We start from the raw sequence: 14,878 nt of genomic DNA on the forward strand, positions 1-14,878 counted from the left end.
GTCCACCATGTTGTTTGTGTCTAGAGTTCCTTTCAAGCCCTCTCAGGTTTTACATGGATTCGGTCCACCATGTTGTTTGTGTCTAGAGTTCCTTTCAAGCCCTCTCAGGTTTTACATGGATTCAGTCCACCATGTTGTTTGTGTCTGGAGTTCCTTTCAAGCCCTCTCAGGTTTTACATGGATTCAGTCCACCATGTTGTTTGTGTCTAGAGTTCCTTTCAAGCCCTCTCAGGTTTTACATGGATTCAGTCCACCATGTTGTTTGTGTCTAGAGTTCCTTTCAAGCCCTCTCAGGTTTTACATGGATTCGGTCCACCATGTTGTTTGTGTCTAGAGTTCCTTTCAAGCCCTCTCAGGTTTTACATGGATTCGGTCCACCATGTTGTTTGTGTCTAGAGTTCCTTTCAAGCCCTCTCAGGTTTTACATGGATTCGGTCCACCATGTTGTTTGTGTCTAGAGTTCCTTTCAAGCCCTCTTAGGTTTTACATGGATTCAGTCCACCATGTTGTTTGTGTCTAGAGTTCCTTTCAAGCCCTCTCAGGTTTTACATGGATTCAGTCCACCATGTTGTTTGTGTCTAGAGTTCCTTTCAAGCCCTCTCAGGTTTTACATGGATTCGGTCCACCATGTTGTTTGTGTCTAGAGTTCCTTTCAAGCCCTCTCAGGTTTTACATGGATTCAGTCCACCATGTTGTTTGTGTCTGGAGTTCCTTTCAAGCCCTCTCAGGTTTTACATGGATTCGGTCCACCATGTTGGCATGCCAGTTGTTGTTGGAGGCCACTTGTTGGTTCCCAGCTGCTCAGCTCCAAAATAACCACACAGAGCCGGGCGGTGGTGGCGCACGCCTTTAATCCCAGCACTTGGGAGGCAGAGGCAGGTGGATCTCTGTGAGTTCGAGACCAGCCTGGTCTACAAGAGCTAGTTCCAGGACAGGCTCCAAAACCACAGAGAAACCCTGTCTCGAAAAACCAAAAAAAAAACAAACACTGTTTTAATTAAATCACTGCTTGGCCCATTAGTTCTAGCGTCTTATTGGCTAACTCTTACATATTAATTTAACCCATTTCTATTAATCTGTGTATCGCCACGTGTCTGTGGGTTCCTGGCTAAAGTTCCCAGCATCTGTCTCCAGCGGCTCCATGGCTTCTCTCTGACTCCACCCTTTTTTCTCCCACCATACAGTTTAGTTTTCCCTGCCTAACTAAGTTCTACCTTGCTATAGACCAAGCCTTTATTAACCAATGGTTTTCACAGCATACAAAGGAGAATCCCACATTACCTCTCCTTTTCCGTTCAAATAAAAAAGTTCTAAGCCTAATACAAAATTATACAATAAGAACAAATATCAGGTATAAAAATTAGAATTACAACCTGCAGAAACAATATCAAGCCAGAAACATGACAAATGTTTCAATAATTATCCTATCCTAATGAGTTTAAGTCTTGTATATAAATAACTTGGCCAAGTCATGAGAGGAAAGTAACTACAACTATCTAATCTTCAACTCTATTTAAGAGCCAAGAAGGGAAAATAATATTACTTAAGTAGGAAGTGCAGTCAGGCAACTTCCAAAATGTGCAACAAATGACAGAGACAACTGGCTACCTGGGCAATCACTCAGAATTCTGTACCATTGGGACATCCGTCTTCAGCCCACATGCCCATAGTATCCAGCAAACTTTTCATGAAGCAGGACATTTCAAAGACGGTTCCACCTGTATTGGCAGCTTGTCTGTCACATTTCTGTGTCCTGCAGAATGTTTTGCAGACTCTTTCATGTGGCAGGAACCCCAAAGGATTGTCTCATCTTTAGGCAAATTCAGCAGTCATTTCTCTATGGGTTCTGCATGTCCAGTTTATGCAACAGTCCAGGCAAGAGTAGTTTCTTGCCCAAATGGCTAACCAACTCCATAAGGAGCCTCTTTGATACTCGTCTTCCTCTTGAATTAATTGGTGCTGCCAGGAGCAGATGTGTCTCACTGTCATGAAAAGTCTTAAGTTTTTAAACATTTTAAATACCATATTCTGGAGGCCTCTGAAAGATTTGAAGAATATCAATATAACTGAAATATATCTCTATACATCCTGAAAATCTAATATGACTACAAGCTTGACTATTATAGATGAGTATCTATTAAATTATATTTCTTAATTATATATTTTCAAATGAGCTACACAAACACAGTACCTTATTCAGGATCAGAAATACATATAAATGTCACAAAATTGACTTTAAATTTATATCAATAAACCAAGATCCATACCAATGCAAATTATTCATATCTATATCAGGATTGCCCCAAGTGAAGTTTAGGAGACCACTAGGGGAACCCACAAGGTGGAGGCTTTTAATGTCCTGGGGGATGGAGCCACTGATTGTGGACTTTTTGAGGGTGCAGTCTGGACTGAGGGGACTCCAGAGGAGGGGGTTAGGGCAGGAGCCTCTACCCAAACATTTTGGTGTTTATTCGTTAATGTGTATGTGAGGCACATGAGCCATGCATGCATGGCATGTGTGGGGTCAGAAGAGTTGAGCTCCACTTGGCAGGCTTGGCACATACAAGTACTTTTACCTGCTGAGCCATATCCTTGATCTAAATATTTTCCCCATGGTGTATTTATCTAGTGTGTGTGTGTGTGTGTGCACATGCGCGCATGTGTGTGCATGTGTGTGTGTGGCCTTGTAGTCTAGGGCATTGGATAGCTCTGAACCTGGAGTTACAGGTGTGTGGAAGTCACCTGATGTGGGTGGACGGAAGCCTATCTGGAAGAGCAGCAAGTGCTCTTAACTACTGAGTCATTTCTCCAGCCTCTTGCCCCAAATCCTAAATGTTGAATTTAAAAAAAAAAAAAAAGCAGAGATATTTTCCAATAGTTTATTTTGAGAGAGGGAATATGAGTGTGAGTGTGGTGTGCATGAGTGCAGATGCATACAGCCACTGCTCAGATGGCAGCTTTCAGGAGGGGCTCTCTTTCTGCTGTGCTGTGCACTACAGGAGAGCTGGTAGCTGGCTCTGGAGCTTCCAGTTGATTCTCTGCTCTTTGCCCCATGTCTTGCTATAGGGTTTCTAGACTTACGGATGCGTGCCCCGACATCTGATGTTGTCACATGGGTTCGGGGGGTTGAATTCTGGTCATCAGACTTTTGTGGCCCAGATGTCATCATCATAATCATTTGGGCAGACAGACTAACCGCAGATAACAGTGGGAAAATCCGAGCTAAGGAATGAAGTTTGTTTCATTTAACTACCTTTCCATAATTCTGCCCATCTTGTAGGTCTTTGGAGATTGGAAATCAAATGAATGCTTCCGAGGAGACAGGTGTTACACATGCCGGAAGTCAGGTAAGAAGACACCCATTTTCACAGAAGATGCCTGAGAGTTGGCCTTACTTAAGGGACAAAAGGGCGTTTTTATTGGGGTATCTTCAAGTGTTGAACTTGTATCTCAGCAGATTGACAAGGTCTTCAACAACACTGGAACAGACCTTCTAACTGGGGGTGAATCCGAAAATAAAGAAGATGGGCTGCAGAATAAGCAGAAAAGGGTAAGTTTCTCGACCTTAAAAGAAAGCATTTCTGTTGTGAGACTTCCATAAACCACATATATTTGCTGGGAATCCTGGGAATATGTGTAGCCTCTTAACAAGGAGTCGTCTCTAGCTGTCTGTGCACTGTGTTGGGAAGGAGTGTGCATAAAATGTTTTGGGTTCCTTTGTTATCCCCCCCACACCCATGGTGCCTTGTCTCCATTGCTTAGCTCTGCCTGTGTGATGCCAGCACTTGCAGTTATGCTGCCTGTCTACTTAGGAATTGCCACTTGTCAGCAATTAAAATTTATTTTTTACTTTTTCCCATCCACCTACCTACCTACCTATCTATCTACCTACCTATTTTCTTTCTACATACCTACCAGTCTATATCTACCTATCTCTATCTATCTATCTATCTATCTATCTATCTATCTATCTATCTATCTATCTTTGAGACAGGGTTTCTCTGTGCAATAGCCATAGTTGTCCTGGAACTCGCTCCATAGACCAAGCTGATCTCAAACTCGCAGATATCCTCCTGCCTCTTCCTTCTGAGTGCAGGGTTTAAAGGTTTGTGCCACCATGGCTGGCTCTTTTATTTTTTCAACTGTGTGTGTTTGTGGTTAGAGAGGGCTGTACACATGAGTGCAGGTGCCCACAGAGGCCAGGAGAGGGCGTCAGATCCTCCCATGCTTGAGTTGTAGGGAGCTGTGAGCTGCCTGATACAGGTGTGGGAGTGAACTCCGGCCCGCTGGAAGAGCAGGTGCACCGTTCTAGCCACTGAGCCCGCTCTCCGGTCCCAGCTTTTCAGCGTCTGAATTCTCTTCTTACTACATTCCTGTCAGTTTGCATGCTGAGTTGTTAGATGTTCTTTGTTAAACCAGCAGCCTTGACTTTCTTTGGTTTTTATTCCATGGCGATACCTAACTTTTATGGCCTCAGATATTCACTCAGGTTGATTTTTTTTGTTTTTGATCTTGCTCAGGCTAGACTTGAACTTGCTATATAGCCAGGAGCTAGTCTGGACCTTCTGGTCTTCTGCCTTCACCTTTCTGCAGGAGTTACAGGCCTGAGCCTCCACATCCCTCTTACCCTGACGTACGCATAGATTACCTTGTCAGTTGTTGGGGAACATGATGCTCAGATTGGAACTGGCTGATGTTTCCTCATAAGTAGGCTAAAGTTATATGTTTATTTTACCTATTCTCTTACTCTGTGTGTGCATATGTGAGCGTGCACTGGAGGTCAGAGGACAACTTTTTTACTTTTTACCGAGTGTGAGTCTTGGGATCAGTATCAGTTGTCGGACTTGATGGCAAGTGCCCACACCTGCTCAGCCACTTCCCCAGCCCAGGTTACACAGTTTTGGCAAGAATACTAAAAATATGATGTGGGACCCATCTTGATTTATTTTATTAAGAATATATAATGTTGATATACCTTATTAATGGGGAATGCTATTTTAAAGATTTCAATTAGATGCAATTTTACTTTACAAGGACCTAAAATCTGAGTATAGGTTTTGTTCTGTTTCCTTTTTAAAGATTTCCTGTCCTTATGATTTTGAATAGTAAACCTTAAGATAATACTTCCTATTGAAATTTTGGTTTCTATCCAATAAGTCAAAATAAATTTCTTACTACTGTGGCGTCGTCCATTTTTATATTTATTTACAAAATACGATTATCTGTGTATAGAGCTAATGACAACACAGGGGCTCACAAAACTGAAAGTCTTGTGAGCTTGCTGTTTAGCAAACTAGATGAATGCAGAGACAGACACAGCCCTATGCAGCACCCACAGTAAAGGAATGTTTGTTCAGTTCTTCCTTGGCCTTTTCTTATACATTTTGTGGTCTTGAGATTGAACTGAGGGCCATGGAAATTCTTGGCAAATACTGTAGCACTGAACTCCAATCCCAGGCCACGTTTTACTTAAATTTATTAGATTTATTTATTTTCTTATTTTTGTATGTGGTTGTATGTATGCATGCGTGCCCGCCAGGGCATTGTGTGATGGTCTGAGAAAAAGGAGGAGAGTCATTTGTTGCCTTTCCAGCAGGGAAGACCCAGGGATTGAACCTAGGTCATGTGACCGGGTGGCAGGCTCCTTTATCTGCTGAGCCTTCTCACCTGCTGCCTTTCCTGTGTGTGTGCATGTGTGTGCTCACAAGCACGCACCTGTTGTGTGTATGTGGCGGTCAGGGTAACTCAGGTGCCAGTGCTTGCCTTTTTGTTCACAGCTGTGGAGCCAGGCTGGGATCACAGGTGTGCTGTGTCTAGCTTTACTTGGTTCTGGAGCCTAAACTCAAGTCTGCCATTAGTCATCCCTGTAGCTCCTGTTTTTTGTTTTGTTTCGTTTTGTTTTTTGAGACAGGGTTTCTCTGTGAGGCCGTCCATGAGTATTCTAGAGCTCACTCTGTGGAGCAGGCTGGCCTTGAGCTCACAGACACCCTCTGCCTCCTGAGTGCTGGGATTAAAGGCGTGCACTAGCACACTGGGCTCTAGCTCCTCTTTAGTTGTGTTCTGAGCTACAGTCTCTGTGAGTTGTACTGACTGGCCTCGGACTCACTGTAACCCAGGCAGTCACTAAATTTCTGGTCCTCCTGTCTCAGACTTTCAAATGCCTGGATCACAGGTCTTTGCCATTATGTCTGACTCATAAGCTTTTTAGACTGAGATTTAAATTTGAGCAAGAATAAAATCAGTTACTCTTAAAGAACCAGGTAGTTCTAATGAACTTTGGGTGAGATTTCACCTGAGTCACCAGCGCCGGATCGCTTGCTTGCCCCTGACGTAGTGAAGCATTGCCAAGTGTGCTCACACCTTACCAGAAAAGAAACATCACTCTACAGGTGGAGAATAAAGTTGTGGGTGAGTTTTCTTTTGTTTTGTTTTGCTTTAAGGCATCGCTTACACTTGAAGAAAAACAGAAATTAGCAAAGGAACAGGAGCAGGCACAGAAGCTGAAAAGCCAGCAGCCTTTGAAGCCCCAAGTCCACACTCCCATCGCGCCCAGCAAACAGGTGCGTTTCTTTTGCATCAAGCGTCCTCGGTGGTAAGGAGCAGCGTGGTAAGCAGCTAGTGCTCGGGCAGAGGCGTTTAGAGACTAACATGACAAAGCAGTGACTTAAAGGTGCAACTTAGGCTGTCCAGCAGCTCCTGAGCACCCTGCCCCATGTGCAGTGTTTACCCAAAGAGGAAACGTAAGAAAGGCGTGGATTAATAGTGCCATTATCAGGAATATTCTCTTCACACCCTTAAGTGTTTCTCAGCTGGAAGGAGCTGCTGTTTCTGACTTTGCCATTCTATCTGACTTTGTAGCTTGGGTTTAGAAGAGGCACCTACATCGCCTGAGCATATTGATTCCCTCTGCATTCTGGGCACTGTTCCAGACACTGGTGCTGTCTGCCTGCTGGCACTGCTGCCCTGGGCGGCCCCTGCTTGCAGAGTGCAGGCTCGCTGGTGCAGCTCAGCGGTGTTCAGCTCACTGCTTCCTGGTATTCAGTCACCACGGCTCTTCCTCAGGAAGAAAATGTTGTGGGCTAAGGGGCATAGTCGAGAATAACTGTTAGCTTCTTACAGAATAGAGGAGTTAAATTCCTAAAAATGTTGGTGAAATTCAAAATAAAAAATATAAAATTATCCTGTTTATGACACAGTTCTGCCTCGGGAGCATCTCACTTCCCTGTAGTTTAGATTTCCCATAACTGCCGTCAAATGATTGCCAGTGTTCGCTGCCAGGAGCTGTACTCACATTAGCTGTCACTGTGTGGCTGCAGGCCATAGCTAATCGACTGGGTGGAGATCCCTGGCCTGACTGGCATTGTGCTTTATCAAAGTCTGTCCATGCTTACTAATTGGACAGTCATTTGCTCCTCTTTTTCAGACTAAGGACCTGACAGATACATTGATGGATAACATCACCTCCTTGACCAGCCTTTCCGTTAGCACTCCTAAGCTTTCCGCTTCAAGTACCTTCACGTCTGTTCCTTCCACGGGCCTCAACATGATGTTTTCTACACCAATTGATAATTCAAAGAGAAATTTGACAAATGGCCTGAATGCCAACATGGGCTTTCAGACTTCAGGATTCAGCATGCCGGTCAACCCGAACCAGAACTACTTCAGCGGTTCGAGCACCGCTGGAGTGACCACGATGACTCTGGGAGCAGCTCCCACGCTGTCAAGCTACAGCCCTTTGAGTGTTCCTCCCGCTGCTGTGAAGGCTCAGCAGAGACCGGCCGATATGTCGGCCCTTAATAACCTGTTTGGCCCTCAGAAACCCAAAGTTAGCATGAACCAGCTATCCCAGCAGAGACCAAATCAGTGGCTGAATCAGTTTGTCCCTCCTCAGGGTTCCTCAGGTATGGGCAGCGCAGCCATGGGCGTACAGGCGAATGTGATGGGACAGGCTGCCTTTGGTATGCAGGGCAACCCTTTCTTTAACCCGCAGAACTTCGCACAGCCACCAGCTACCATGACCAGTAGCAGTTCAGCTAGCAACGATCTGAAAGATCTTTTCGGGTGAGGTGTCCCGTGCTGCTCCTCGGAGGTCGCTGCAGTTCAGTCATGGGTGAGCAGACTTAGATCGGCGTGCAGCTGGCTTGAAGAAACTGCTCCTGGGGGCAGTGGCTTGTTTCTGTGATGGAGAACACCTGCTTCCATGCCAGCCAGCGCAGGAGTTGTGTGGATCCTAACCAGTTCAATTTTTTAAAGCGTTGAGGATTTTCTCCTCTACAAAACCTCCTCTTCAGGTTTTTAAAGATCCAGTCCTTACTAGTCTCAAAGTGCGAAAGGACAACTGAGTTATCTTGAATAACAGTTTTTAAATCAGATGTTTATTTTGGCTTGTAAATCTTCATGTTATTAAAGCCTTGTGTTGATGGTAGCTGGGCACTCACCTGTTCTCCCACCTTTGCATTCTCTTGTCCTCACCAGTGGGAAGAGTCTGGGTTCTGTGTCGGTTTGTTTGCCCTGTGTGACAGGAGATGGTAACATGAAGGGGAAGCATCGGGTCCTTTGCTTCTTCCAGTCTTAGTTTTCAAAGGAACTTACGCGTCGTGCAAAAGACAGTAAAAATGCTGCAAATCTTAATTTACGTTAATTTCACTGGTTTAAAGCATTATTAACCATCTTAAATGCAAACTAATCATTGTGAATTATATTTTAGCATGATCTGCCTCAAATAGCAATGTATTTCTGCCTTTACTTGAATATCTTTAGGATCACCTTTTTCCTGTTGTACTACAGGAGAGCCATTGTACAGAAACCAGACAGAGCCCCTGGACCCAGCTTCCCCGCCACTGCCTTCGTACTTGAGTTTGAATTCAAACTTCTGAAGTTGCAGCACATATGAATTACATTTTCAAAAGGAGATTTGTAAAAAAAAAAATAATTAAACTATATTTAATGAGTAAACTTTTGAGATTTCTGCCATGTTGTTTCAACTGTAATAACCCGTATAAATGAGTGAGCCGTTGGACACCAACAGATTGAATGTGAGCTTGCCATGAAGTCCAGCCCCCATTAGGTACCCACTACTGAAACTCAGTTCTGTTCTAGGAGTTCCAGAATCTTTGTTTGGACATTTAGTGTCTGTGAAGCTGTCACTGTTAGGAGGGAAGTAGTTCCAGTAGGGCTCGTCTCACCCTCCAGAAGGCTTCCCTGGTGTTTGTCTTTAATCTGCTGATTCTACCACAGAGCCTTATGCTACAAACATCATTTGTATTTTTAAAACTCATATCCCACTGTTATGTGATAACTAAAGAACTCTTAAAAAACTGTGTATGTGATATAGTTGCTGCCATACAGTTTGTGGTTTTTAAGTATCTGGAACCAGCAATCATTTAAAATAAATCATATAAAGTTTAGTGTGCTGATACTAAGTTTATTAAATGACTGAATGTTCATTGAAAATATAATATATATATATATGTATATACATAGACATATATAAACACACACACACATCGCCCCAGACGTGTATACATATACAGCACTTATTACAAGGTACTATTTCATGCCATTACCAGTGCTGATAGCATCCAGTTAAAAGCACACTTAAAAAAAAAATGCAAGTCAGTGTTCACACCTGGCACTTGTGTAGCATGACATCAAAAGAATTTCATTCAAGAAATGAAAAGGCATTTTTGTCAAGTACATTTACAACTTCACCAGACTTGTTTATAAACACAGTAGTAATATTTCTTTTGGGAAATGTTTTATATGGAATAAAATTGTTGAAGAACATTTCTTTGTAACAGTTCAGTAGCTGTTTATTGAGAAGTTCTTTTTAATTTTTATGTGTTGGGGGTGGTTTGCCTGCATGGGTGTAGACACACCATGTGCGTGCAATGCCTGTAAAGGCCAGAAGAGGGCACTGGACCCTGCTTCAGTTATTTGACCGTGGCAAACTTAGAAAAGGAATCATTTCTTGCGGGCTCACAGTCCCCCATCATGATGGGGGAGCATGGTGCTGGAGCAGTATCTGAGAGCTTACGTCCTGATCCACAAGCTTGAGGCAGAGACGGGTAGTGGAAGGGAAAGAGAGTGAGCACACACACGGAATTAAAAAGTGAACTCTCAGAGCCCACACCCCAGTGACATACCCCCTCCAACAAGGCCACACCTCCTAATCCTTCCCAAACAGTTCCATCAATTGGGGACCAAGCGTTCAAATATGGGAACTTACGGCTGCCATATTCATTCTAGCTGCTACAGATATTCCGGGCCTGGAGTTAGGATGTTTATGCCACCATATGGCTGGGATTCGAACTCAGTTTCTCGGGAGAAACAACCACTTAGAGTCACTCTTAACCGCTGAGTCATCTCCCCAGCCCTCTTTATAAAGTAACTTGATATTAGTGTTGAATTCCTCATTAGAAGGAAATGCTATACCCATCTATATATAGCTTAAGCTTCAGATATGCCAATGGACTACTTGAAAAGCCCAATATCTAATTCTTAAGTAGCTTACAAGTGTTTATTGCCACCCCTCCCTGAGGACTTAGGCATAACCAGTGAGGGAGAGAGACTTTGCATTAGTTAATAGGGAAGGAACTTTATGGTGGGGTAGCCGGTACAAAGTCCCACATTCCTGTAAATAAGTCTAATGAAATAAACACACGGGTGTGGTCCAAGAAAAGGGGTATTTGGACAAAGGAAGGGCATTAGGAGTGGGGTGAGCGAGAGAAGGTAATGAGGGGGTAAATATGACTGAGCTACATTATGTATGCGAATGGAAAGTCACTATGAAACCTGCTATCCGTAATTAATATTTGCTAGTCAGAATGCTGGTTATTGGGATGGGAGTGTTGCTCTACCAGTGAAGAGCTCGCCTTGAAAGTGTGAGGGTCGGCATTAGATCCCCAGAATGCACGGACAATCCCAGGTATCTTGGTCCGTGTTGTCATGGCAGTAGTGAGGAGGTGGGACCAGGAGGACCCCTGGGGCTTGCTGGCCAGTCAGCCCACCCTAATTGGAATGCTAGGCCCGTGAGAAGTCCTGTCTCAAAGGAGGTGGCTGATGCCCCTGAAGATGATACTTACAATTGCCCCTCTTCTGTTCCTATCTATACCTACCAGTGCAGGTGTGTCCCCCAGAAACATTAAAAATTATTTTTAAAAGTTGCTGTTTGGGTTGGGGCTCAGTTGACAGAGTATTTACTTAATATACACAAAGCCCCGGGTTTTATCTCCATTATTATATAAACCTGGATTGGAGGCAGGAGGATTAGAACTTTGTGGTTATCCTCAGCTGCAAGAGTTCAAGGCCAGAGCTGCAAGAGAGCCTGTCTTGAAAAAAAATTATTGAGAATTGTCCCTCTAGTTCCCCCATGTTGTCAATGGGGGTTTATGTCATCTCTGCCAATTGAGTTGGTTTCCTCGCATCTGCTGTTAGGAAATTGCCCTGTGTTTAGGCTAATGTGTTTCTTTGTGAATCCAGTTTTAAACTGGTGGACATTCTGAAGTCCATTTCAGAAGCAAAGCGTTTCATATCTCTTGTCTTAAAATAGGAAGTTGGTGGGCATCTGTAGGCAACAGTTGCAGTAAATTGATTTTGGGGGAGGGTTCCCCTCAAAATTGAAAATGAGCTATGCATAGGATATATAAACAGAAATAGATTGTTTATCATATGTTTTCTTGTGTACTTTCAGATCGTATAGGATGCGTGTGTGTATGTGTGAAAAGATCTGGTAGCAAACACAGGACGTATCAGGTTAACCCGGGCAAACCTTGCCGTGTTAAATTCTGACTCCATATTTCTTGTCTTACTTGAGAAGTGTCTGTTCAGTTGATTTGCCCCTCCCCCCCCATTGTTTAGGATTATTTGCTTTATAACTGAGTCTCACTATTCCTGGTTGGCCTTGAATTAGTAGGCCAACCTACCTCTGCTTCCTGAGGGCTGGGATCAAATGCCAGACACTTGCTTGTTCTTTAAAAGTACCCTCTTTTCTTTGATGAGTTCAGACATCTATACAATGTCTCTTGACCCAGCCGCGGCTGATTCTTCCTTCCCGTTCCTCGTGGTAGATTTGTGACTTACTACTCTTGCAATATTTTAGGACAAATGGATCTGTAACAATCCAAGTTGCCTAGGACTGCCATGTCTTTCAAGCTAGAAACATGGAGTAAGACCTTGGTTTTAGATGCATGAGCTCACAGTATAGCCAGGTCAACATCAGACTCCAGCTCCTGCCTCAGCCTCCTGCAAGACATAACGGCAGTATGCACCACCGCACTGGCTAGAACACGTTTTCTACTGCAACCTCTACGTAAAACACACAGAACAAAAGTTGGAGAAAATGTCTTTAGTAAGCATAGTACACCTTATTTTATAGTTAGGAAAACCCTAGAAGGGTTTCACAAATTGATTGGAAACAAATGGAGTTCTGCTCCGTCTCCTTTTCTCTGAGGGAATGTGGAAACAGAAGGCCCAAGACTTGCATGGCTTTACGAGGTCAGATTGGGGGTGGACACTATGTTCTTTTCTTTTGTGAATTCTGCACACGCTTTAGTTGAGACTGATTTATGTAGCGAGCACGCATGCTGGAAAACTGCGGTGGAAGACTGGGGCGAGGAAGATGACTGAGACCCACACAGGCTCAAATGTCAGTGACCCGTGGACTGGGGGACCCAGTGGTGCTGGCAGCACCCAAATGTCATGGGATTAAAGCTGGTAAACCTTGGGAGGAGAGAGTACAGCGAGAGCAGCCATTTCCCTAAATGGTGCTTGCTGGTTCCTAGAAATGTTTTCTAGCTCTAGCTCCCGGTGTTACTGCAATCTGGAGTACACACGTACGCAGGCTGCACATACCTGTGTAGTTTCAATGTTCCCATTTTAAAAGCGAAAATTCATGTTGCTGTATTTTATTTAAGTTTCCCCAAAATGCTGTTCGGGTTTGGATTGATATAACGAATCAGTGAGATACTCCCATTGCTTTTTTTTGGGGGGGGGGGGCTCTTTAAGAATTTACATATGTTTGACATTTAGCACGTTTCAGTTCAGACGACTCGGTCTCCACGCACAGCTGTTAGCTGCTGTATTAGGCAGTGCGGTTATGCGTGGGAGCTGCTCTCGGCAGTAAACTGTGGCACCTTTCTGCTTGGCTCCAAACTCCACCAGAGCTGGACGCGCTAGACTTACTCTTTGTTGACAAGCACTGACCTTCGTCACTAGAGGGCGCCGGAGCTCCGGCTTGGGAGCCTAGCTGTAAGGGAGGCGTCCTCAGCAGAGGAGGGCACTGTCCCTTAAGGGAACCTAGCTGTCTGAGCAGGGCAGCTGGGCTGCCTCTGAGCTACTACTGTGAACAGATCCAACTGGGCCACTCTGGCCCGTGCCCTCCAGCAAGGTCTTCCTTGTGGTGGAAACAAGTTGGGAGTGTGGGGTTGAGCCCCCCTCCCCCCAGTCTCTGGAACCCTGTTTTAAGACAAAGTTTTTCTTCAAAGACCCTGCTACTTGGGTGTCTTTTTGCTTCTTACTCCTCTTTAGTTGATGAGCTTCTAGCTAATAACTGTTAAATCGTTTCCCATTGATGAGGTTTTCAGGTCCCTTCCCCTCCTTGGGAAAGTACTCATGGATGCTGGGGAAGGGGGAATTGTCTTCAGTTAGTGTAGGCATTGGATAGCTCCCACCCATCTTCTGTGAATGGCCCTGGTTAAACTCAGTGGGACACAAAATAAAACAACAACAACAACAAAAACATGGCTGTGGGAACGGGACTTTAGGGTTTGTTGGGGGTGAGAGTCATGGATACATTATACATGAAGTTGTCAAAGAATAAATGTAATAATTTTTTTTCCTGTTTGTATCGTGTGATTTCTGTCTCCTGTGTGACCCTGAATCTGCTACAAAACTATTTAGAAACAGGACTGAAGAGAAGGCTCTGTGGTTAAGAGCAGTGCCTGCTTTTCCAAAGGTCCTGAGTTCAATTCCCAGAAACCACACGATGGCTCACAACCATCTGTAATGAGATCTGGGGCCCTCTTGCAGAAGACGCCTGGTCAGTTGTCCTCATCAACTTAGACCATGACAGCCAAGATGATAATTTCAACAGAACCGCAATATACGGGCTGCCCATGCATGCTTCAGCATTGCCAGGGCATAAATTCCATCATTCATTCGTTCATGGCATACACACACTCTAGCAACAGGCATGGAATAGTATCTGCATGTTGTATATTAAAACTTACCCTTTGAGAAGTTCTGAGTTGGGCATGGTGGCTCAGGTATGTAGTCCCAGCATAGGACTGAGACCCAGCATAGGACTGAGGCTGAGACCGGTGGATTACTGTGTATGCATTGGCGGCCAGCCAGGGCAGTGGAGTGATGCGCACTTCTAAGGAAGAACAATTTTGAAATTGTTTGAAATGTGCTGATGATAGTGGAAATAAAGTGTGGCTGCTTGAACTCTATTTGATGCTTTCAACACCACCGCCACCCGCCACCCTGCTCCTTTTTCAGTATGTCCCCTTGTGCAGTGGCCTAGGTTGCTAATAAACTCAGTGTTTGACGTTTCTGCCAAGGCACGGTGTCTGGAATTCAGACGTAAGAATCAACAGTGATGCAAGTTTAATCCTACCGATGCCTCTAAGCCTGCTAGCCTTTCTAGCTGCAGCGATTAAACGTTGCCAAAGTGATGCATGCAGAAGGCATGCTAAAAGCATGCAATTCATGGACTTTGGAGCCAGACAAAGGTGTATTTGTGTGCTTTTGGTTTTCTGTTTTGTTTTTTTTTAATTATGCCAGTTACTTGTTTGTTCATGAGTTGAAACAGCCAAAACTGTGCAAAACAAAACAACAACAAAAATCCCTTCTCTTTGCGTTCAATTATATGGAGCCA

At 44.2% G+C, this 14,878-nt stretch overlaps 1 protein-coding gene across 5 annotated transcripts in view; it reads left to right on the plus strand.

Annotated features, from left to right (window-relative positions):
* Positions 1 to 9,799, plus strand: part of Scyl2 (SCY1 like pseudokinase 2) — a 47,495-nt gene extending 37,696 nt beyond the window's left edge. For 3 of the 5 annotated variants that reach the window (XM_041672329.1, XM_041672353.1, XM_041672337.1), the window contains 4 exons: positions 3,281 to 3,347; positions 3,455 to 3,550; positions 6,441 to 6,560; positions 7,424 to 9,799. In XM_041672329.1, the coding sequence (XP_041528263.1) occupies positions 3,281 to 3,347; positions 3,455 to 3,550; positions 6,441 to 6,560; positions 7,424 to 8,065 (925 nt within the window). In that variant the 3' untranslated portion in view covers positions 8,066 to 9,799. The remainder of the gene's footprint in view (positions 1 to 3,280; positions 3,348 to 3,454; positions 3,551 to 6,440; positions 6,561 to 7,423) is intronic. The other 2 variants (XM_041672346.1, XM_041672362.1) reach the window with 1 other exon arrangement.
* The last annotated feature ends 5,079 nt before the right edge of the window (positions 9,800 to 14,878 follow it).

This window comes from Microtus oregoni, unplaced genomic scaffold (assembly GCF_018167655.1).
Source record: "Microtus oregoni isolate MIOR12 unplaced genomic scaffold, Mior012 000001F_ref0000356, whole genome shotgun sequence".
Taxonomy (NCBI): Eukaryota; Metazoa; Chordata; class Mammalia; order Rodentia; family Cricetidae; genus Microtus; species Microtus oregoni.